General features: G+C 34.1%; 1 protein-coding gene across 1 annotated transcript in view; it reads right to left on the bottom strand.

Moving 5' to 3' along the window:
- The window catches only part of ABCD2 (ATP binding cassette subfamily D member 2), a 53,543-nt gene extending 30,458 nt beyond the window's left edge, over window positions 1-23,085 (bottom strand). Inside the window, exons 1-6 of the mRNA XM_036301259.1 lie at window positions 22,020-23,085; window positions 20,315-20,495; window positions 13,456-13,571; window positions 10,020-10,188; window positions 9,039-9,133; window positions 3,871-4,016 (exon numbers count right to left, since the gene is read on the bottom strand). Of these exons, the coding sequence (XP_036157152.1) occupies window positions 3,871-4,016; window positions 9,039-9,133; window positions 10,020-10,188; window positions 13,456-13,571; window positions 20,315-20,495; window positions 22,020-22,955 (1,643 nt within the window). The 5' untranslated portion in view covers window positions 22,956-23,085. The remainder of the gene's footprint in view (window positions 1-3,870; window positions 4,017-9,038; window positions 9,134-10,019; window positions 10,189-13,455; window positions 13,572-20,314; window positions 20,496-22,019) is intronic.
- Between the last annotated feature and the right edge of the window lie 1,247 nt (window positions 23,086-24,332).

Here is a 24,332-nt window from a genome sequence, read left to right as displayed (position 1 = left end):
TTATTTATTTTTATTGTTTTATTGCTTAAAGTATTACAAAGGGTATTACATATGTGTCCTTTTTTTCCCCCGCCCTTCACAATCCCCTGGCCTCCCCTACCCCCCAGTGTCTTATGTCCATTGGTTATGCTTATATGCATGCATACAAGTCCTTCGGTTGATCTCTTACCCCCCTCCCTGCTGCCCCCCAACCCTCCCTTCTTGATAGTGGTATAAGATAGGGGAACAATTTCATTTTTCTGTATGTGGTTGTCCATTTTCCCAGCATCATTTACTGAAGAGACTATCTTTTCTTAATTAAGTAGACTTGGCTCCCTTGTCAAATATTAACTGGCAGGTGTTTATTTCTGGGCCCTCATTCTGTTCCATTAGTCTAAGTCAGTAGTTCTCAACCTTCTGGCCCTTTAAATACAGTTCCTCATGTTGTGACACAACCATAAAGTTATTTTCGTTGCTACTTCCTAACTGTAATGTTGCTACTGTTATGAATCGTAATGTAAATATCTGATATGCAGGATGGTCTTAGGCGACCCTTGTGAAAGGATCGTTCGACTCCCAAAGGGGTCTTGACCCACAGGTTGAGAACCGCTGGTTTATGTCTATTTTTTATTCCAGTACTATACTGTTTTGATGACTATAAGCTTATAGTATAGTTTGAAATCAGGAAGTGTGATATCTCTGGATTTGTTCTTCTTTCTCAGGATTGCTTTTACTATTCAGGTCTTTTGTAGTTTCACACAAATTTTAGTTTTGGTTTTTGTATTTCTGTCAACAATGACATTAGAATTGCACAGAATCTACAAATGGCTTTGGGTAGTATTGATATTTTAACAATATTCTTACAATCCATGAAAATGGGGTATCTTTCCATTTGTTAGTTTCTTTCATTAAAGTCTTATAGTTTTCAATGTATAGACCCTTCGCCTCCTTAGTTTAATTTATGATGATGAACTTTATTGTTTTTTGATGCTAATATAAATGGGACTGTTTTCTTTATTTCCTTTCCTTTTCAGATAGTTTGTTGCTAGTGCATAGAAACATGATTGATTTCTGTATGTTGATTTTGCATCCTAGAACCTACTAAATTTGTTCTAAATGTTTTTGGTGGAGACTTTAAAATTTTTTATGTGTAAGATCATATCATCTGCAAATGAAGATTATTTTACTTCTTTCCTTCTGATTTGGATGTCTTTTATTTCTTTATCTTGCCTGATCACTCCAATTAGGACTACCAGTGCTATGGTGAACAAGACGGTGAGAGTAGGCATCCTTGTCTTGTTCCTAGCTTTCAACCTTGCACTATTGAGTATTATATTAGCTGTGGGTTTGTGGCATACGACTTTTATTATGTCCAGGTATGTTCCTTCTATACCCACTGTTTTGAGAGTTGTTTTTTTTTTTATCATGAAACCATGTTTTATTTTGTCAAATGCTTTTTCTTGTGAAGAATGTGTATTGTGCTGCTGTTGGTTGAAATGCCTGTATATGTCTGTTAGGTCTATTCTGTCTAAAGTGTGGTTCAAGTCCAATGTTTCCTTGTTAATTTTCTGTTGGGATGATGTATCCAATGTTGAAAGTGGGGTACTGAAGTCCCCAATGATCTTTCTTCAGATCTGTTAGTATTTGCTTAATATATTAAGGTGTTTTGATATTGGGTCCGTACATATTACAATTATTATATATTCTGGATGAATTGATCGCATTATCATTATATAATGACTTTCTTTGTCTCTTGTTACCATTTTTGGCTTAAAGTCTATTTTGTCTAAGAATAGCTCTCCTTTGGTTTCTATTTGCATAGAATATCTTTGGATCCCTTCGCTTTCAGTCTATGTTTGTCCTTTAGGCTGAAGTGAACCTCTTGTAGGTAGTATATAGTTGGATTTTGTTAAAGAATTCAGTCTATTTACATTTAGAGTAATTATTAGAGTTAAGGAATTATTAATCCCATTTATTGTTTTCTGGCTATTTTGTACTTCTCTTGTTCCTTTCTTCCTCTTCGCAGCCTTGTTTTGTGAATTGGTGATTTTCTGTAGTGGTATGTGCTGATTCCCTTCTCGTGATCTATTGTGAATCTACTACATGCTTTTGATTTATGATTCCCATGAGGCTTATATAAAACATCTTATAACAGTCTGTTTTACAATAATAACTTAATTGTTATTGCATACAAACACCTCTACCATTTTACTCTCCCCCTTTTATGTTTTTAAAGTGGCAATTACTTCTTTTTATATAAAGTATTCATTAACAAATTATATTAGTTATAGTTATTGTTAATATTTTTGTTCCTTAACCTTTATACTAATAGTTAAGTGACACACCACCATATTACAGTATTCTGAATTTGACTATATGTTTACCTTTATCAGTATGTTGTATATTTTCATGTTACTGATTGGCATCCTTTCATTTCAGTTTGAAGAACTTGTAGCATTTCTTGTAAGGCAGGTCTAGTGAACAAATTCCCTCAGCTTTTGTCTGGGAAAGTCCTTATTTCTCCTTCAGTTCTGAAGGATGATTCCATGGATTATGTACTTTCCTATGTCTTTGGACTGTCTTATATTGCTTAGGTCACAGCTATATTTGAGAACTGTATCCTTCAATTTACATATGAAATTTAAAATAGCTAAAAACATAAGATTTATGTACATAATTTTATTAAGAAAGTAGAATTCTATGGTATAACAATATTTTCCTTGAATAAAAAATTAGAATCAGTCTACTTAACACAATAATGTCTGAAACTTAAACTTTGGGGGTATAATTTAGCTTTCTGCTTCAGAAGGTTTCCCAAAGGACTTTAAGGTACAGACAAAAAGAGAAAATGATTCTGGTGTCACAAAATGGTCATCTATTTTCTGTTAAACATGCGTATCCATGATATTGCTTATACCCAGTATTTTCTCACTTCCAATGCATTTCTTCATCCTCTTACACGTCAGGTAGCTTCCTGCTACTACCATAGATCTTACTTTAAAGAAAAAGTTCCACAAAACCTCATCTATCTAACTATAACATATGGTCTAAAATTTAGACCTGTGGGCAGGATGGTACAAACACTTTCTGACAAAGAAAAAGGGGCAAAGGAGACATGTGATAGCACCATACATCATGTAACATTTATATTTTCTCAGGTACTATACCCTGGGTGCTCTATTGGCTTCCACACAATAGTCCTCTTAATATAATAAGAGTACTCTGTGTTATCTACCTAACCCAGGGTGAGGATAGATGGAAAAATTACTGGGTCAGAGGAGTATAAGGTATATTTCATCTTCAGATTTCATTTGCTCTTATTCCCAATGAATGATGCAAATTTGCAAGTATAACTTTGTGTTTAGATATTTTTAAATTTTTTATGAAGATGACTAAAAACTTCAGAATAATGTTCCTTTTTAACATTTCTATGCTTACTTTGCATATTTTCAAATCATTAATTAATCATATAGCATAAATGTAACAAAAACTATTTGGTAGAGGCTCTTTAAACATAACTGAACAATATTAGAACATAGGAATGTAAGCAGCTTGATGAAAGGATTAGTATACTACCCAAGTGCAATTTTTTCTATGAGAAGAGATAATCTGACATCTAAGGTGATCTAATTATTCTTTGGACTAGCCTGTTATTCCTTGACATTAACATCTATAGCTTTTGAATGTTCATTATATCCAGTCAAATGTTAAAGTGAACAGAAGTGATATTGTCCTGAAAGTGCCACTGTCCCTTTTAGAACTGAATTTTTATTTCCTTAATAGCTTCTCTAGTGAAACATTCTTAAAGATTACAAACTGAAGAGCCTAAGGAATCAAGAGAATTAAAAAGTAAAGAAAATTGATTCTTGTAATATAAAAAATTTTACCTACCTTTGTGGAATATAGAACATATGCTGGGGAGGTGGTTTATAGAGGACTCCCTTGTACACAGGCCAGAGCCCACTTAAAATTCTGAAGAGAGAACTCTTTCCACAACCATTGGGACCAGTAATCAAAAGATGCATTCCTTCTTGTACCTAAAGTAAGAAATAAAATTACAAACTGCAAAATAATTTCTTTGGCAGCATTTAAAAGTGATTTATTGAAAAAAAACCTTTCAAACACATGATAACCTAGGATGGGCAAGGAATCAAAGAAAAATAAATCAGAATCAACAGCCTCAAAGTTGGCTTTGACTATGCTCTGAAGCTAAAAGTATTATAAATTAATCCAATCTCAAAGACAATGAATCTTCTTGAAATGAGCATTTGGCTTTCCAAAATTTTAATTGGGACCTTGTAATCAGATACTATACACATATGTAGAAACATAACCACATGGAAAATAGGACACTGTTAAAATTTAAATTAAAATATATTCAATTTCATTTTATTTATATTAATATTTATTTAACTTTATATTGAATGAAAATACAACTTCATTGTATTTGTCAGTTGGAGTTATTAGCTATAAAACACAGTTATTCTAAGAGCCAGCTGGGTTGTTTAATTTTGTACTTCAGCAGTCTGAAATGCTACAGAAATCACAAAAGCTCATAATCAGAGAGATAAATTTATTCCAGTTCTGCTTTATTCAAAGATAAATAAAATATGTTTACTAAACCAAGACAGAAGAAAATAAGAGGGTTGTAATTTAGTCTTATGTCTAGAGATGCATTAAAACATATATATATATATGTTTTATATATGTGTGTGCATGTATACATAGATATACACACAGTTATGTAGGTATAACAATAAAACAAAAGTTATTTATCCATTATTGATTGGACATTTCTCTTTAGAATCTCTCATCTTATTTACCATTTAAATTTAAACATTTAAATATCATGAGTTACCTTTCTACTCAGGATTGGGAAGTTATCTTAATGTGGTATTCAAAGGGTATTGTGAAGAACAAGGAAAAGAAACACCATTTAAAAATTCATCTACTTTTAAGAACAACTATATATTTTTTTAAATATGTTTTATTGATTTTTTACAGAGAGGAAGGGAGAGAGATAGAGAGTTAGAAACATTGATGAGAGAGAAACATCGATCAGCTGCCTCCTGCACACCCCCCACTGGGGATGTGCCCGCAACCAAGGTACATGCCCTTGACCGGAATCGAACCTGGGACCTTTCAGTCCATAGGCTGACGCTCTATCCACTGAGCCAAACCAGCTAGGGCAGAACAACTATATTTTTAATTAGTGATTTAAAAATTAATATAGTATGAAAGTATGAGAGGAAGAAAGTACAATATATGTGTAGCTATATCTTTGTATAGTATGGATACAAATATCTAAGTATCAATGATACAGAATACATCATTGAAAATTCAAAAATGAAAGAGCATATTATTTGCATTATGTCAATATAAGGGACCAACCAGTTCAGTGTCTATCCTTGACTCATTTGCTGTGTATACCATAAGCTGAAATCTTTTTGTTGAAAGAAGGTAGTGGGGAGAGGAAGGAAGGGGGGAAGGGAAAGAAAAAAGAAGGGTTGGGATGGAGGTTAGATAAAGGAAGTAAGAATGTATATAATAAGTATATGTAAAGCAAAAATGGTTCAGATTCATATTCTGTCTAAATAATTAGACATTTCCTTGCCAAACATTGTTTGAATATCTATCATGTGCCTGACCTTCTTCTAGGCATCGTGGTTACAGTGTTGGCCAAGACAAAGTCCTTGTTCTCATAGAACTTACATTCCAATGGGAAAGACAATAATAAGAACATGAACAAAAATTAAGTAGTGATAAATGCTAGGATGACAGCAAAATAAGAAAGTTTATTATGGAAAGATGGTGGCGTTGTGAGTCTGGTGTGGGGGCTTCTTTTGACGAGGTGGTCAGAAAAGGCCTCTTTGAGGAGGTAACATTTTGGCTGAGCCTGGGTGATGAGAAGCAACTGGTCAGATCTGGGGGAAGAGCATTCTAAGCAGCAAAGATACCATCACAAGGCTATAAGACAGAAGCAAGCTTGATTCTACAAAATCTACAGATTTTTTTTTTCTAAAAAAATATAGATTTTTTTCTCTTTAATTGTAACCAAACTAAAATGCTATTTTGATACAATAAAGTTCAAAGGAAAATCCTGGGGGAAAACCCAGAAAGAATTAATTTGTGATTTGCTGTGCTCTTTGACTAGAAAGAGGACTAAGGAAGTTAAATGTTGTAGAAGCATAAATACTTCACAAATGATGTTTTTAAAAGTATCTGTCATGGCAAAAGGCACAGTCACAAAATATATATATTTTTAAATATATTTTATTGACTTTTTATAGAGAGGAAGGGAGAGGGATAGAGAGTTAGAAACATTGATGAGAGAAACATCGACCAGCTGCCTCCTGCACACCCCCTACTGGGGATGTGCCTACAACCAAGGTACATGCCCTTGACCAGTATCGAACCTGGGACCCTTGACTCCGCAGGCTGATGCTCTATCTACTGGGCCAAACCAGTTAGGGCTCACAAAATATTTTAATAGGGTCATTCTCTGTTAGGAATTCTTAGAAATGTAACGCATTTTGAGTCATAATAGGAGATTTTACTACATTTATATTTTTAGCATGTTTTCTGATATTTAGCACAGAGAGATTGTGAAGTATAAAGAATTCCTTGCTCGGCTGACTACATGTTGAGCTTTGAACTATGGACCAGGAAGTCATGGGTTGTGGGCTCAATCCCCAGTATGGGGTGTGTAGGAGGCAGCCAATCAATGATCCCCTCTCACCATTGCTGTTTCTCTCTCTCTCTCTCTCTCTCTCTCTCTCTCTCTCTCTCTCTCTCTCTCTCTCTCTCTCTTTCTCTCTCCCCCTCTCCCTTCCTCTCTGAAATCAATAAAAATTATATTAAAAAAGAATTCCCACATTTATTAAATTTTATTCTCCAAATGTTTGTTGTTGTTTTTTAAATTCTGAAAGGCCAACAAAAGAGAACCTTTTCCTTTAAAAACCTGTTTGTCAATCCATGCAAAGGAAACAACTTTCTATTATATTTTAGGGACCTGAGACTTCAAATAAAACTTCCTGTCTGAGTAAAAAATAAACAATTATTATAAAAGTGTACTATAATAACATCTTTGTAGCACTTTAAAATATGTAACACTTTTATTATTTAAAAATTTATTTCATATAAAAATAAACTGAGCTCTGAAGTTTCTACAGAAAGAGGGTGATGGCCCTAGCTGGTTTGGCTCAGTGGATAGAGCATCAGCCTGTAGACTGAGGGGTCCCAGGTTCGATTCCTGTCAAGGGCACATGCCCGGATTGTGGCCTCGATCCCCAGTAGGGGACGTGCAGGAGGCAGTTGATCAATGATACTCTCTCATCATTGATATTTCTATCTCTCCCTCTCCCTTCCTCTCTGAAATCAATAAAAATATATTAAAGAAAAGAAAGAGGGTGATGTCCACAATTATATAATTAGTAGGTGGCAGAATTTAAGACTCTTACTCTATTTAATAAGTGTAACAATAAAAATTGATATTATGAACTTAAACAACCAAAGTGTTCTACGATAGAGGACTGGATAAAGAAGATGTGGTACATGTACACAATGGAATACTACTCAGACATAAGAAAGGATGAAATAGCTCCATTTGCAACAACATGCATGAGCCTTGAGAACATTATGCTAAGTAAAATAAGTCAGTCAGAAAAAGCTAAGAACGATATGATTTCACTCATATGTGGGATATAAAACTGAAAATTGTGAACACAGACAGCAGTGTGCTGGCTGTCAGAGGGAAGGGGGTTAGGGGAGAAGGGGATCCTAATATAAGGTGACAGCAGAAGATCTGACTTTGGGTGGTGGGCACATGCTGCAATATACAGATCTTGTAACAGAGAAACCCACACCTGAAACCTATCTGTTCATGTTGACCACTGTCACCCAAATTTAATAAAAAATAATAATAATAAAGAAAAAAATAAACCGAACCTGACCAAAACAAGAGAAAGAAAATCTCTATACAAAAAGTTATAAATTATAAATGGCTGAACTACTAATAAGTAATTAAATATTCTATGTATGCCTCTTCAAATGTTTTATTTCAAATTTATTTAAGATTATGGTGCACCTTTGGCACCTAATTGGTATCATGCTCAGATCCAAATAATTAAAGAAGTCTATAGGTCTATAAATGGAAAAGTAAAGCCTCATCAATTGTAGTTAAAACACAATTTCTCTTATATTTATTAACACAGAATTTTCCTTGTTCAGTACTTATCCTTTTCCTGCTCCCTTATTCATTGGTAAATACCATCTTTAATAATTAAAACTTTACTACAAAGTCCATACTAAAAGCATTTAGCACCTGTATTGTCATGTTTGCAATTCTGTTATCAAGTCCAATCGTCTCTTTGTTTGAACTAAAGCTCTTACGCCTTCATTACAGTCATTAATGCTTATGAGCAAATTATTTTGTACTTAAATTCCAAAATACCTGAATTTTACAGTGCTTTAAATAAAGGCCTTAGGTTTATTGACTGTTTTTACATCATCAAGTCGTAAAATGTTAAATAATAACTCTTATTCTCAACAGAGTTATTAGAAACTAAATTCCAATCCACAAATCTGATTTTTTTCTAACAGAAGATGTGATTATTTAAAACACAATTAAATTTAGAGAATCTGTAATAACAGGAGTAAACCTGCTAATGACCTTTAACCTCATATTTTAGTAAATTTATTATAATTCAGGCTTGTAGTTTTTGAGTAATTCCTATAAGAAAAAAAAATTAAAATTTATTTCCAGATAATAATTTTTGAAGAAATTTTCTGTTGCTCTCAAAAGTTACCTAGCAAAGGCTCTCAGTGCACTACAATTTTGATATATAACCTGACAATAAAGCAGTAGAAATCAAATTTCTCTTTTTCTCTGCTTTCTGAGGAAGTAACTGCTTCTGTAATTGAGCCACTGTGCATACCTTTCTTGATTTCCCCTCCTGTCCATATGCTCCTCCAAGTATTTAACATAAGGTATATGAATTCTGAGTTGTTTTGTATTAGTGTGATGGCAACAATCAGAAGATTCTTGAATATCATCTTACTTTGAAGTTTAGACTGGAAGCCACCACTTCTCCCGTTGGTGTAATTATGGGAACATTTTCACAAATAATTCCATGATCCACATCAATAACTTTTCCTGTGAGTTAAGGAACATTTTAAGTTACAAAAGTCATCGCATGTTATTGCTAATTATTTTAAGAGATACTTCACAGTTATAAATCATAGAAATAAATGGAAATATACATGTTATATTTAAAGCAAAGTTTAATGCATACTGGGATATTTTGACATATCTATTTAGAAAATCTCTATCAGAAATTTTATTTTGCAATAATCTGATGTCAAAATCATGAGAGCAAAACCAAACTCTATATGATGTAACCTAGCCATACTCTTTATAACCACTATTTCTCTAAATTAACCTTTCTTCTGAATAAACACAGTCCTGCAACAAGGAATTAAGATACAGAATAACACAATTTTAAAAAATAGGACAACCAAACTTAAGTTTTAAAACACAGAATGAAGAACAATGTGATATTAGCTCTAGTTCTGTTAATCTTAAAAGCAAACAATTCATTCTGTCATATGTGTAGTTTCAAAAATTAATTCTAGAAATTTTGTCCTAAATAAAAGTAGCATAATAATTTTTTATGCTAATGTTATTCACCCTCCTCAAACTGCAACACTAACTTTGGGAATAATTGTTTAAATAATTAAATGTTGGTTCCTTGTAACAATTAAAGGCTATCATCTAAAAAACTTTGGTTCTGTTGATAAACACTTAAATATAGAAAAATAAAAAAAACCTAAAAGCATTTAGACAGATCTCAGTGGATAGGGGGATGGAGTGAACGAGAAGAGATTAACCAAAGAACGTACATGCATACATGCATAATCCATGGACACAAACAGTAGTCTGGGGAAGGCCTAGGGTGGGGTAGAAGCTGGGTGAAGGGGCCAAAAAGTGAAAAAATGGGGACATCTACATACTGTCTACAATTAAAAAACGAGTTTCAAACCTTTGATTTCCAGTGTGTCACTGAAAGGTAATTCTATATTAGCTCCGTTCTTGTCATGGTTTTCAGATTCTTGCATGACAGCAGTTCTCTTATAAATGCCTCTTTTAACTTCATCAAATACCCAAAACATATTGTACACTCGAGTAGTATAGCCTGCTAATTCAGTGACCTAAAACCAATGCAGAAAAATAATATAGTTAATATACCCAAGATAGACTTTTAAATAAATGTACCTTCATATAAGCTTCTTGATTTAACATCAAAGGTCCTATTTTATTATTCATGAAAAATAGATAATACATCTGATAACGAAAACAAGTAACAGTAAAAATGTTACCAAGAAAGCAACATAGCTGCCCAGCCAGCATGGCTCAGTGGTTGAGTGTCGACCTATGAACAGGGAGGTCACGGTTCAATTCCCGGGCAGGGCACGTGCCTGGGTTGTGGGCTTGGTCCCTAATGTGGGACTTGCAGGAAGCAGCCATTCAATGATTCTCTCTCATCATTGATGTTTCTATCTCTCTCTCTTTTTCCTCTCTGAGATCAATTTAGAGAAAGAGAGAGAGAGCAAGAGCGAGAGCGCGCAGCATTAGCAAGGTGTCAACGTAAGATTGATTGGAATTATAAAATACATTAAAATTTATTCATTCAAGTCAGGGTTCAAATTGAGAGATTTCAGAATATTAGTGAAACTTAAAAACCTTTCAGTCAAATTTCTTATTTAGCCTATTTACATGACAAATTTCATTTCCAGAAACTTAGAAATTTTGTGAAAAGCTTAAATTCATTCAAGGAAATAAAAATTCTTTATTTTGGTATTTTTTTCCTTCAATTTAAAATGGAAGATTTTAAATTGAAGAAAAATACATTTTTTTTCTTATTATAAAATGAATGTTTTTGAGTCAAATTGATTATCAAAATTCCTAAGCTTGGCCAGAGAAAATACCCCTGCTAGAGGATACCAATATTGGGAGTGAGCTCAATGAAAACTTTTAAATCATTTTCAGTCCAAATCCCACAATTCACGATCTTTTCAGGCAAAGCATGATTTATATGGCCAAAGAAAAACATTAAATATGACTTTTTTTCTAGGAGAGAACGTAAAATAACACAAGATAAAATCTCTGCTTCAGTCCAGTGGTGTGTTGCTTTTATTCGGCCAGTTGTCCAATTTAGATGGAATCTCCAGCTGTTTTTCTATTAAGAGAACATCTTGTTATCAAGGTACTGTAAAATGTGACTCATCTTCTGTCAAGACCATCTTTCTCAGTGAAAAGGAAAGCACAAAAACCATTTCCTTACAGAAATGTTTATAAGGAAATTGTTACTAATAAGCAAGGCATGCCACTAATCAATGTTTCTTAAACAATAAATTGTGAAATAATTCAACAATGCTGACATTTAGGTAAGAATTTTGTGTGTGCAAAGATTAAGCAGTAAATAAGTAGGTGTTGTTGCTAAAAGCCTCTACCACATGTCTCTGCTGTGTGTGAGAGTCTGTAATTAGATTAGTATTGCATTTCTATATGTTAATATTATAAACATTTAAAGGGTAATTTCTAAAATGTTATCTAGAAGAATTTCTTGAGTTTCCAGGTAGAGAAAAACAGAGCTAAAGATTAACAAAATACAGATTCAAAGGAAATCTGGGTAAATATATTTGCATAGAAAAAACCCAAAACCAAATGTAAAGGTCAGTTAAAGAAAGGCAGGAGGCAATGACTTAGTAGATCAAGCTGCAAGGTGGAGTGGGCAAAGAGTGTCTGAAAAAAACTGAAAATGTGACTGTGGGTTAGTTACTTTGGAATACAAGAGAAGGACTCTAAAAAGGAACCTTGTTACCTCTGGAGCTAGCAAAGAATGCCTAGTACTTTCATATGCTGTCACAGTAGTAGTAAGATTGTTTGGCAGTGACCATTCTATGACTCAAAGAACATTCAGGCAGAATAAAGCAAAACGCAATTATTTATTGTGTTGGAGATGATCTAGAAAAACCAACTGATATTCTTTCTGTGACTTAGATAGCAAATGTTAATGAGAGATAGATAAAATTTTATTTGTCATTTAATTTTAATGATACATAATATGTTACATAAGAAAATCCCTAAAACTGTCTCAGATTATCAAAATTACTATTTGAAAAAAATGTTTTAATTGAGTTATTTTTGGTATATGGCCCTAAATAATTGTTTTACTTTGTTGGTTTTAAAAAAAAAACAACTCAATTTAATTGTTTAATGAAACTGAAAAATTTTGTCAGCAATTCACAAAATTTATAACTCTTTTAAATGCTGATTTAACTCAAGGCTGATTTAATTCGAGGCTGATTTAATAGGCACCTAAATTTATAATGCTGATCTGGCAATTTATATTAATACAAAAGTTACATGAGTAATTAATAGTGAGGCTGACTCTTCATGGGAATATTATCAGTAATATCTCAATTGAATAAAGTGGTTTTTAATCTTAACCCTGCCATATCTGCAGGTCTTATTACCATTATTTCAACAAATATTTATTGACCACATATAATATTCCAACTATTAAAATGAATATTAAGAATGTAAAGATGGGTAACATAGTTCCTATTTTCCACTCAAGGTCTGGTGCAGAAGATAGACAATTATAAAGTGGTAAAAAACCAGATGTACTATGAACACAGACAAGGAAGACCCAGATTCTGCAGGGCAAGTAGGAAGAAGGTGGAATCACAAGCACATTTATTTGTGTTTGGTAAGGCTTAAGTTGTCATGAAGAATGAGTAAAAGTTTGCAAGGTATATAAATAATTTTACTGAGTAACATTTATTCAGCACTTAATATGTATTGTTTTCTGACTAAGTCAATGCTATCATTATTTTCATTTAACAGATGAGGAAACATACAGAGGTTAAGAAATTTGATCAAGTTCACATAATTAGTAAATACTGGAGCAAGAATTTAAATTTAGGCACTCTGTCTCACCTAAGGGACTTTCTTTTCAGTTTAAAAACAAATCTGTCATATATAGACAGAAAAAGAGGAATTACGATAGTGTCAAAATTAAAGGGTATTAGCAGCAATACATTTGGGAATTGTTCTCCCTTAACTTCATTATACACTTTGCAATTTTTTTTAATCCTCACCCAAGGATATATTTTCATTGATTTTTAGAGAGGAAGGAAGAGAGACAAAGAGAAACATTGATTTGAGAGAGGAACATTCATTTGTTGCCTCCTGTACCACCCCAACCGAGGATTGAACTCACAACCTAGCTATGTGCCTGGCTGAGAATTGAACCTGCAACCGTTTGATGTATAGGACAATGCTCCAACAACTGAGTCACCTGTCCAGGGCCTCTTTACAATTTTTGATAAGGATATGTTTTCAAAATACTAAGCATATCTGGTAATTTACATTTTGCTTGATTTTCACATATCTCACAAATTGGCAAGTACCTCTTTATATGAAGACATAATCCGTTCAATGGCATCAGCTCCAGAGGCCAATAAATTTCGAGCAGTGGTAAAGGCTTCTGTCCGTTCACTAACCATAGCTTGTTTTTGGCCGTCTTCTAAATATAAAAGCAAATTACAAAACTATTTAGTTTTGTTCAAGTAACTAAATGTTCTTTTGTATACAAATGAAGTTGTGGTTACAACAGCCACATGTAAAGTGTTCAATAATATTAACGAAATTCCTAGATATTTAATGAATTATTGAAAATGTAATAATTGTACCAGATTTTATTGAAAGCTCCCTTTTGTCTTATTTTTTTTTTCTAGAAAAAGAGCTAGAACAATTAAATCCATAAGAATTAAGAACTATTTTCATTTAGCATTCTTTCAACTCTTTCCAAATCCAACACCCTACCTTTACTGCAGGAATAAAATGCTATTGATTTGGTTAATGAAATCCAACTAACTAATATAAGCAAATATTTCTAGTGTGGTTCCTTTAATATAAATGCAAATTAGCCGACCCTCATAATTTAGTCTCTGTCTACCAGTTTCAATCAACCTTCACCTTAGTACAGCAGCTCCCAAATTTGAAATACTCTGTTTACCCTCTGATACCTGTATATATGATTTCGTCTGACTTTAATATACTTCCATTTTTTTTTTGCTAGCTCTTCAAGAGTTAATTCTTTTTTTTTATTTCATAGAGGAAGAGAGAGGGAAAGATAGAAATATCAATGATGAGAGAGAATCATTGATTGGCCGCCTCCTGCATGCTCTACATTGGGGATCAAGCCCACAACCCAGGCATGTGCCCTGACCGGGAATCAAACTGTGACCTCCTGGTTCATAGGTCTACACTCAACCACTGAGCCACACCAGCCAGGCTAGAGTTAATTCTTTAGTACAGGTTTCAGTGGAAACCCTGGTCTAGCTTTTCTAATGGACTGTAAGTTCCTTAAGGGGCAAGACTGTGTGTTTTATTCCTTATTCTTAGTATTCAGGAAAGTGTCTATCACATAATAATCCTTCGTGTATATTAAATGTATGTATGTATGTATGTATGTATGTATGGATGGATGGATGGATGGGTGAACATCCCAAATTTACTGTCAATGCAAAATTATGATCAGGAGCCTGACTAGGTTTGTATCCAGGCTCTACTACTTATTGGCAAGTACTAAGGTAAGTAGAGTAAGCTACTTATCCTTTCCACGCCTACTTTCTCACATGTAAATGAGGGAAATAATAGTACTACCTTAAACAAGTCTATCTCCAAGAGTTGTTGTGAGGTTTAAAGGCTAAATACAAAGGAACTGTTAGCCTAATCCATGGCCTATAATAATACATGCTCTAAATGTTAGCTGTTATTATTACCTCTAGTTATTATAGTTATTATTGCATATCTACTCAATTTAGTCTTATTCTTCAAAATTATTCTCTCCAGATCATTATTTTAATCTTTCCATCTATTTTATTATCTATCTTGTCCTTCTATAGATTATTTAAAAAGTTCTAAAGTAAAAGCTGTAAATTAATGAAAACGTTAGAATGATAAGATACTCATAGGCCCACTTTAATATTTATTTATCTCTGATTTATCTCAATGTAAAGGGCTTTTTCTCCATAACAATATAATTATTTAACTTGTGCCCTATTATGACTACTAGATACTTTCACCTTTACTTGCTCATAGACAGCTCAGCTGAATTTGAAAGGCATCTGTGCATAAGTAAAATTCACTCAGCAGACATTTACTGAACACCTAGATGTATAAGAAATTAGGCAATGTGCCATAGGACATGCAAAGGTAAGTGTTATTTTCAGACTCTTTTCTTGCGGAACTTGCAGTTTGGTAAGAGAGAGAAGTCAAGTTCCCAAATAACTATGCTGTGGGCAGTCTATGATAAGAGTTAATATGAGGTATTTGGAGGAGGCAAAAATTATTTTTTTTTTGTGTGTGTGGAATTTTTATAAGAGTTTAGTTGAGCCAAACAGATGATTTCAGGGAAACAAGATCTCAAATGCTCCCACAAAAATAATTTCTTGCTGCAAGAGACAGGGAAATGCTTTATGGAGAAGTATATAGTGAGGGAGGCCTTAAAAGCCACGTACAATTTTAACACATCACAAGTATGGCGTAAGCAATGACATGAAGGGAAATTTTAAACAATACCAACAGAATAACAAGTAGCTTGGGCAAAATAAAGTATGGGTTAGTGTCAGGCACTGATTTCATTTGAGTATCAGAATCACCATGAGCTCATGGGGACCTTTTATGAGAATCTAATTTGGTCTATTCTGTTAAACACTGCTCTAAAGAACTATCATTATTTCCCTTGACGTTAGTTTCCTTGAAGAATGTAAAAAGGAAAGCTTTGAGCACTGGTATAATTGAAGAGTGAAAGATATTAGATAAATAGACTAGGGACAGAGTGTAGATACTCTTAAACACATTTAAATGTGTGAAGAAAATTTAGATAAGTCACACACAAAAATTACCAAAGGATTCTCAGCAAGCTACCAAAAATAGCGAAATGCTGGATCAGTTAAAGCACTAAGAATAAAGTATTGGCTCACAAAGAATCTGGCTGATGATTGAAAATAACTATAATATTTTTATAAATATGGGTTAAAAGGGGTTTGAATAGTAGCTATCATTGACAACCTCTGTTAAGAAGAAACTAGCACAGACGGACTTGTGTTTGATATGGCATGGTACTTCCCATGTTGCTTTGGCAGGTTAATGTGTATTGGGTTTTCTTCATGTTTTCAGCAACAAAACTACCAATAGCTCTGGACAGATTTCATTTGACTTTTATTCTACTGGTTGTTCTTTGGTAGGCACTGTGAAAGCAGTGCCAGTACTATTTCATCATGCACACAACAGTCAACTGCATGAACTCTCTAGGGCCAGATTCCTTAGTGTCAGAGATATAAACTCATGACCTAAAGCACTCACCAAATATTTATTGTCCTATCAAATATTTTAAATATTTTATCAAAAGTTCCTCATTTAAGGATTTAATATTTAATATTACATCTGCTTATTTTACTGACACTATTCAGCTCTGCTAATAAGAAGTATGTATTCAGCCATGGACACATCTTGTTATTTCACTGAAAAGGCAAGAAAGGATTAAAAAAGCTAAGGTTGTATCATTATCTATTTTTCCAAACCCATATAATTGTACAATATAGAGAATAAACCCTGATATAAACTATGCAGGTAATACTGGCAGTGCTAGTGGCTTAGATGTTTTCTTCCCGGCCTGTGAAGGTGTCTGGGATAATGTCTGGCAGGAGGGATCTATAGGTAGCTTTCTCTGGCCTTACCCAGAACTGCTTTTGATATGATATCAAAAGTGGTTTATAATGTTAAAAATTTGAGATTATAGCTCCTAGTAACTATTTTTTCTTTCATGTAATTTCAGTTTTTCTCTTACTACAAAGCAAATGAAGGGGCAATGTCCTCTAAAAATATATAATAGAAACTATATAACACTATTTCAATGCTTTTTCAACTAGTTGGTCCCATGATTAGTTGGTCTCAAACTAAGTGAAGTTCCTTATAGATCAAGTTCCCAAATAGCTCAGATAGAGGCAACATGATGAAGGGGAAAAAAGCAAAGCTCTAGGAGTTACATAATGTTTTCTAGCCTTAACGCTTCTACCGTCTGTGGGACTGGAGTAACTACCAGGCTCCAGATTCAATGACCTTTAAGGTCCTCTTCTGATGTGAAGATGGCACAATTCCATATGCAATTTTGTAACATGAACATGAATATTAACATGATCCTACCCTTAACCATAGATTTCTCTTAAAGTTGTACTATAGAACTATTTTTCTCTTCTCCTCCCCCCCCCACAAATGTTATGTAAGTTCTTCCTCCTATCTGCATGTTACTCTGATGTCCTAATCACTTGCAAATGCCTTGCTCTTTAACAATAATAATCATACCAGCAAATATCTACTGAGCACTTCCTATGGGGCAGGTATTGTTACAAGTTTTATATATGTGACCTTCTTTAATCCTCCTAACTACCCTAAAATTTCCCCCATTTTGAAAATGAGGAAATGAAAGCACAAAAAGATGAAACGATTTGTCTTTAGATACAGCCTAATAAACAAAAGAGCCAGATTCTAGACTCCAGAGCCTACATGGTAAGAATATAAATAAATATTAACAATTGCTTCCACCAAAGTTCTTAACTACTTGCCAAGGACTGTGTAAAAGCACATTAATACAATATATGTATTTTCGTATAATTCTTTAAACGATATATTATCATCTTTATCGTTAAGATAGGAAAACTGAAGCATATGAAGTTTTGTAACTTTCTGAAGGATGAATACTGATAAACAGCAGAGTCTAGATTTAAAGTGACCTGCTTCTTTCCTCTATCTTCCTGTTCTCTTTGCCATTCCTCTCACTCACCCATTTCATATATATATATACAGTGTCATATACTTAATTCCTCTCTAACATAAGGGACAACTCAGGGCATAAGAGTAAATTGAGATTGAAGACTAGATAAGACTATCTGGTGTGCAATTCTAAGACCTAAAGCCTCAAAGATATGTCATTATCTTAAAAATAAATAATTTTGTCTGAGTAAAATGATAAAATTTTCATGTGTTAAGTCATTGTTGGTCAAATATATTTAGTAAACACATATATGTAAACATTATAAGCATAAATATAGTAACCTTAGGAATTACAGAAGATATTGAGGCATACTCTCATAATAATCTTGTCATAGGAATTCATTGAGATTATAGCTCCTATGAATTTTTTCTTCTATGAAATTCTTATATTGTTTTTCTTTGTATAACATTTTCTTTTGAAAAGAAGTTTTAAGAATCAGTTTCATTTGCATCAATGTTATTATTCCCATCTAAAATTTTAATGCTGTTTCTTTAAATTAATATGGTGTTTTCAGGATTCATAGGGTGTATTTTGAACATCTTATTGCATCACCTACAGAAGTAAGATTGTTATATTCTTTGCATACATTGTTTATGTCTTAGTGGTCTCTGTGGGGTTAATTTGTCACCATTAATAGCTGCATCTTCCCTGTTCTATGTTTACTCCAGGGTTTTCGAACAAGACCAGTGCTTCTAAGGACTAACAGAGCTACCCCATAATCTTATAATTGGGGTTGCTGTTAGTATACGTTATATATGAAACTTTAAAAATAACCATATACTTAGAGAGAATCTTTTAATAAAAGATTCAATATACCATGAATATCTGACAATTTTGTCAATTTTCTTAATAAAACTGATCTTAAGAACATAGGTTTTGAAGTGTCTTTTTTTCGTTAATATGCTTGAGAAAGCAATTTATTTTTTATTTAATTATGAAAAGATTTAGTCCAAGGATACTTTTAATAACAATGACTTTTTCAATATAAGCTTTTTAAATGACATTTAAAAAGTAACATTTGAAAATATAAAAACAGATAAAATTCCGTTTCCCAGTGGTCTAAACACAGTGCCTACTGTTGAATTGTGGAGTATAGGTATTGAATTTGGTATATGCATAGCATTATCACAAAGGTTTGACAAATCCTAATTACTAAAATGAACAATTGTAGGTTGAGAATGACTCAAATTTGACAAGTGTTTTTGTAAGAATTGGTTAAAGTATTTAGGTACAGTTGAAGTGTAAAAGCATGTGGTAATTTTTTACTTGTTTTTAATTAGATGCCTTAAAACAAATAACTACACCAAAAATAGCCACAAAATAATGTGAATTCTGTTACATTATTTTTAGTGTTGCCTTTTGTTTTGTACATAGTAAATGCCACCCTGCATCGAAAACATCCAGAGCAGGCTCTGTACTTTCAAAACTTGACTCCATTAAATCCTCACAACAGCCCTCCGAAGCAGCCTTTCCGGGGATCATTTTACAGATGAGGAGACGGAGTGTGGGGAGTTGGATTAATATGACTAACACAGATAAGGGCAAATAGAGGGAAAGCCAGGAGTTGAGAAAAGCCCAGGCTTCCCTAGCCCCTTCAGCACGAAGGCCAATTTGGTCAAGTGGTTTTCAGACAGGAGGGGGTATATTGTATTTTTCAGAAAGACCAGGAAATGCTGCTTCTTTATTTTAATTCCCCTATCTCCCTGCCAATTAAGATCCAAACTCCCACCTCAATCAAGTAAGACACAACATTTTAATGCCCCTTTTGCCCTTATCTTTCTTTGTTATTCCCAAGGATGACAATGTTGACAAAAACCACTGAGATGGTGATAGGCTAGAATTAGACATTGGCTACTTGTAAACCTTTCCCCCCACAATACCACCAAATCATGCTACATGGGAGGTTATCTATGTTACCTACAAGTAGAGCAGACTTTGTACCATGGCATGAAGCACTTTGTGAAAAAGTATTCCTTGTTGCCTAACTTCTTAAATAAAATTAGAGCAGACCCAGTTATAGAACATTTATAAATTTAATGCATTGGATGTGCACAACTGAAGTTGGCAATGAGAAAACTTATACTCTTTTTGAAGGTATTTTGTTTTGAGTTTAAATGTTAAGCTAGAGAATTATTTTATATAAGGCAGTATAATTAAAATTGCTCAAGTTCAACTCTCAGAAACACTGCATCAGAGATCTCTGAAATATTTCAGAACTGGAAAGTTCTTTTGAGCAACTTATCTCCTTTTTTTTTTTTTTCATATTGCTGGTCTTATCTTTGGACATTGCAAAGTCTTCCATTGTTTCTGACTATTAATGACTATAGAACAATGGCTACATACAGTTTCACTCACACAGAACAAGCAGTAATACTTTCAAGAGAAATAACCTTAAGCATATATTTGAGATTAAGCATAAATGCCATTACCACCATCTGCAAAGCCAGTTGCAGTGATAATAGGTACAGCCACCATAATTAGTCCACTGCCGCTCCAAACATACTTCATCAAGAACTGCTCTATCATAATGTACCACAAACGTTTCGATAAAATGAGGTTCATCTGATCTGCTAAAGCTTTGTAACTTTTCTGGAGTTGTTTCATTTCTACCTATAGAGAGAAAAAGAGTTAAGAATTAACTTAGCATGAGCTATCAAAATAAATATTGTATGCTTGAGGACTTTAAAGACAAGTTACATATTAGCTTGCTTTATTTAGTATTGTGTTATCTATGATTCTAACAACCAATAAATACAGATTAATATTAGATTTAGTCATTATTGTTTAGATTTATCATACCTGTAATATTAAAAAAATAATACTCAGTAAATATAATGCTAAGTATAAAATATGTAAGTGTAAGATATATAAGTGATTTATAAGCATGATTTTAAAATTATATATATGAGATGTTTAAACCAAATATTCTGTAAGACATGAATAAACAATGCTAGAATCTTATCCTTCTTGATTATACCAAAACTATCTGAAAATAAGTATATGATACATATATGTGTAATTAGACTCCAGTTTTGAACTAACTCAATTTATTGGACTTCGTCTTAAATTCAAGAAGCCTACAGCATGATATAATTTACATCACTAAATTCAATGACTCAAGAAGACTGACACATCAATATGATTAATACAACATATGAGGACAATTTTCAAGTGGGAATAGAAGTTCTAAATTTGCTTTAAAGTTTCTTCTTCAGATTGGTACTGCTATAAAATTTTTTGGATAATTGATGATGCTTTAAAAATTAAATAATTCTGCCTGGTAATTAAAATACCATTTTCAACTTTAGAATACCTTAATATTTTATTTGCCAGACATTTGGATTAGGACTTCAGATGCATCACCTTAAAATTTCTGCCATATTTAATATTATGAAGTTACTGTCATGCACTGCAATTTTAGGTAATTAGGCTAACTATTTTAGGGATCTGCTTAAGGTTGAAAATCTTTAATATTTAAAATAACACTCTGGAACTCTTTCCTCCTCCTCATTCCTAATCTTAGTTTTTCTATCAAAGTTAGACAAAACTTCATTTCACTGTCTCTTTTTATTTGTGTCAAAATATGGTACTAAGAGTAATGGAAAAGCATTGGTGAGCCCCACTCTCCTAAATTTCTTAAGACTTAGGACAGTCCATCATTGACCAGGCATGCAAAACTGTCAAACTTGTTTTTCATATGAAAACATGTTTCCCTCCCTTGAAAAACAACAACAATAAAATACCACCCTAAATTTCCATCTCAATAGTTTCGAAACATATATTTTCTTCTAATTCTGTAGAACCACCGACTAAGTTAGGGATTTAAGTTTTAAGAAAATGCTTTAGAGAGAATTCTGAGCATAGTTGAGTAAGAGGGGTGAAGTAGACTATTTTCTACAGTGCTGAATATTTTATTCTCATGAAACTTCAGAAGTTTGCACTCTATAATTTTTTTAACAGCTTGCCATTAAACAGGGTAATGAAGCATGTATTTTAATGAAGGTTTAAGATGTTACAGGAATCTAAAACGCTAAAGAAGTGGGTCCATCAATAATAGTATAACAGATGGTATCTAGCACTGAAGTGGCAGCTTGAACATGCTCACATTTCACCCATCACCTTAATTTCTCTTACCTTATGTCCTCTGTAAAATGCAATTTCTTCAACATTGGCTATAATTCTGGAGTGAACATACCGTAAATAGCCTTTTCTATGCGCTTCTTCAGCCACCAATTTACCAAACTTGGGAGAGCAGGCTTTCAACACTTTAGCAGTGGCATATACCACAAGTCCTGCTAATAGAGTGGGCCCAATTGGGCTCGCACCTCTGGATGTAGCAGTCTGGATGAGGGTGTAGGAGGTCAGAATTACATCTAAAATAGGTTTGGTCAGATTGGAATACAAGTGAGCCACAGACTGGGAGAACATCATAATATCTTCAGTAAGAGACTGGTCAGGGTTTGCCAGCCTCCCATCCATATTGATCACTTTATAATAAGTCTGATTCGTAAAATAGGTTTCATAGGCATGGTCTACTAGGCGAGTTCTGAAGGCCAAAGCCAATTTGCATTCCAGGTACCTTATCGCACTGTTGACAAAGGTGGCAGGGATGGCAATCAGAAGCCACTTGATCAATTTGATGATGAAAGTCCGAGGCTTCTTTTCCACAATGCTTTTTACGATTTTTCCATCCAGACCAGCCACATAGATAGACAGAAAGGTTCTTGAGATGAGAGCCACCGAGTGGAGGCAGAGCCACCCTGTCTCAGTGGTCACAAGTTTTGGAAAGAGGATCTTCCGAAGTTCTAGTAGCTGTTTGAAAAAATCTGCATTCACTCCAGGCGAAGGTTTTTTACCAGTAATCTCGGTGCAATGCAGTGTTTCTCTGTTCTCTGCAGCCCCGCGAGCTTCTTTTTTCTTCCTGTGGCCAGTTTGCTTTAAATGCTTGCTAATGATGGGGTAGAGGGTTTTCACAGCATATGCCGCAGCCACCAGGCAGGCGGCCCTTTTAGCAGCACCCGACCTGGTCCATTTCACTCGATCAGCTGCTGCATTTAGCATATGTATCATTTTCCCAGTTACCCAAACCAGCTTCAAAAAGGATAGTTTTAAAAGATCATGCTCCACGGGGATCCCCAGCAAATATTTCAGAAAGTGCTACAGCGTCCCATACTCTGCAGCGTTTCTCCTCTTCTGTGGTTTTTTTTTTTTTTTTTTTGGTTTTGTTTTAGTTTTGTTCTGCTGTGACAGACGAAGCGGAGCTCTGTCTCCACTGCATCTACTGGGGATGATTCGCTCAGAAGCTCAAGCTGCACCGAGCCGCCCCAAGCTCCTCCCTCGCCCACCCCTCATTGGCTGTGAGGGCGGTGGGACCTTGGCATCCTCGCTGCTTCCCTTTGAACCTTTAAAATGAGGAGAGAACAAAATGAGTTTCATCCTTAAACTGGAATTCAGCGAGTTAAATGTCTATTTTTGGAGAGGTCGAATCAGGCAAGCTGCTGGCAACAAAACCTGCCCTAGCCACTGAGCATGCTCAGCGTCACTTAGAAACCCACAGAAGTTTCAGAACATACAGCGATTCTCGTAAGGTTTTAGTAGATACCACCAGGGGAAGAGCAAAAAGAAAGGGAGATTTCCAAAAGCTATAAAACGGGATGGAGAAGGAGAAGACGCCAGGGAGTTGAGGAAGGAGGGACAAGATGCTCAACGTAAAATGAATATAAGAAGGCTGTGAAATGAATCTGAAAGGGAGAGAGAAGAAAGTGACAAAGCCAGGAGGGCACTGGGAAAAAATACTTGGATCTGTTTTGCGGTCCTGTCCCCATCCATTTAATTTTTTTTCTATGATTTTATATGAAGACCCAGAACCTTCCAGACAAGCTGTAATCGAGGGTATTCTTTGTAAATAAAAAGAAATCTTCTCTATTATATAAACTAATTATCTGCTCTACTCCCACCCCTGTGTTTACTCTCCTTATAATAAAAGTCTTCCAGCCCCAAGACTGCTATTTTTAGCAATGGAGCTCTGATGCTCTGGTATTTATTTACAAGGTGGCTACTAAATAAATGAGAGCAATGTTTCACTTCTACTACTCCCTTGTGCCCCTTGTTACTTGGAGGTACTGTGACTCTATAATCAAATGTTACCCATTTGGGAACCCAACCAGAGTAGGACAGTTGGAAATAGCTTCTCCAAGAGCTTACTTCATTATTCAAGAGTTCTTTCTCTTTCACAGGCTTTTGTTTGTTTGTTTTGTTTAGGCTTAGAGATAAATCCATTGGTTACTCCCCATTTATATTTTAGTTATTTGATAAAAACCAAGAGTGTTAAAAAAATTCTCCATTTTCCTAATGGAGGATCTAAACTGCTAAACAGTCAAGCAAAACTCTGCATACTTAAAAAAATATATAAAAGGCTTTTTTTTTTTTTTTTTAATAAGGAAGAGT

This window comes from Myotis myotis, unplaced genomic scaffold (genome assembly GCF_014108235.1).
Source record: "Myotis myotis isolate mMyoMyo1 unplaced genomic scaffold, mMyoMyo1.p scaffold_m19_p_3, whole genome shotgun sequence".
NCBI classification, from domain to species: domain Eukaryota; kingdom Metazoa; phylum Chordata; class Mammalia; order Chiroptera; family Vespertilionidae; genus Myotis; species Myotis myotis.
Note: the sequence above shows the minus strand (reverse complement) of the source record. Positions and strands in the feature narration are given on the sequence as shown.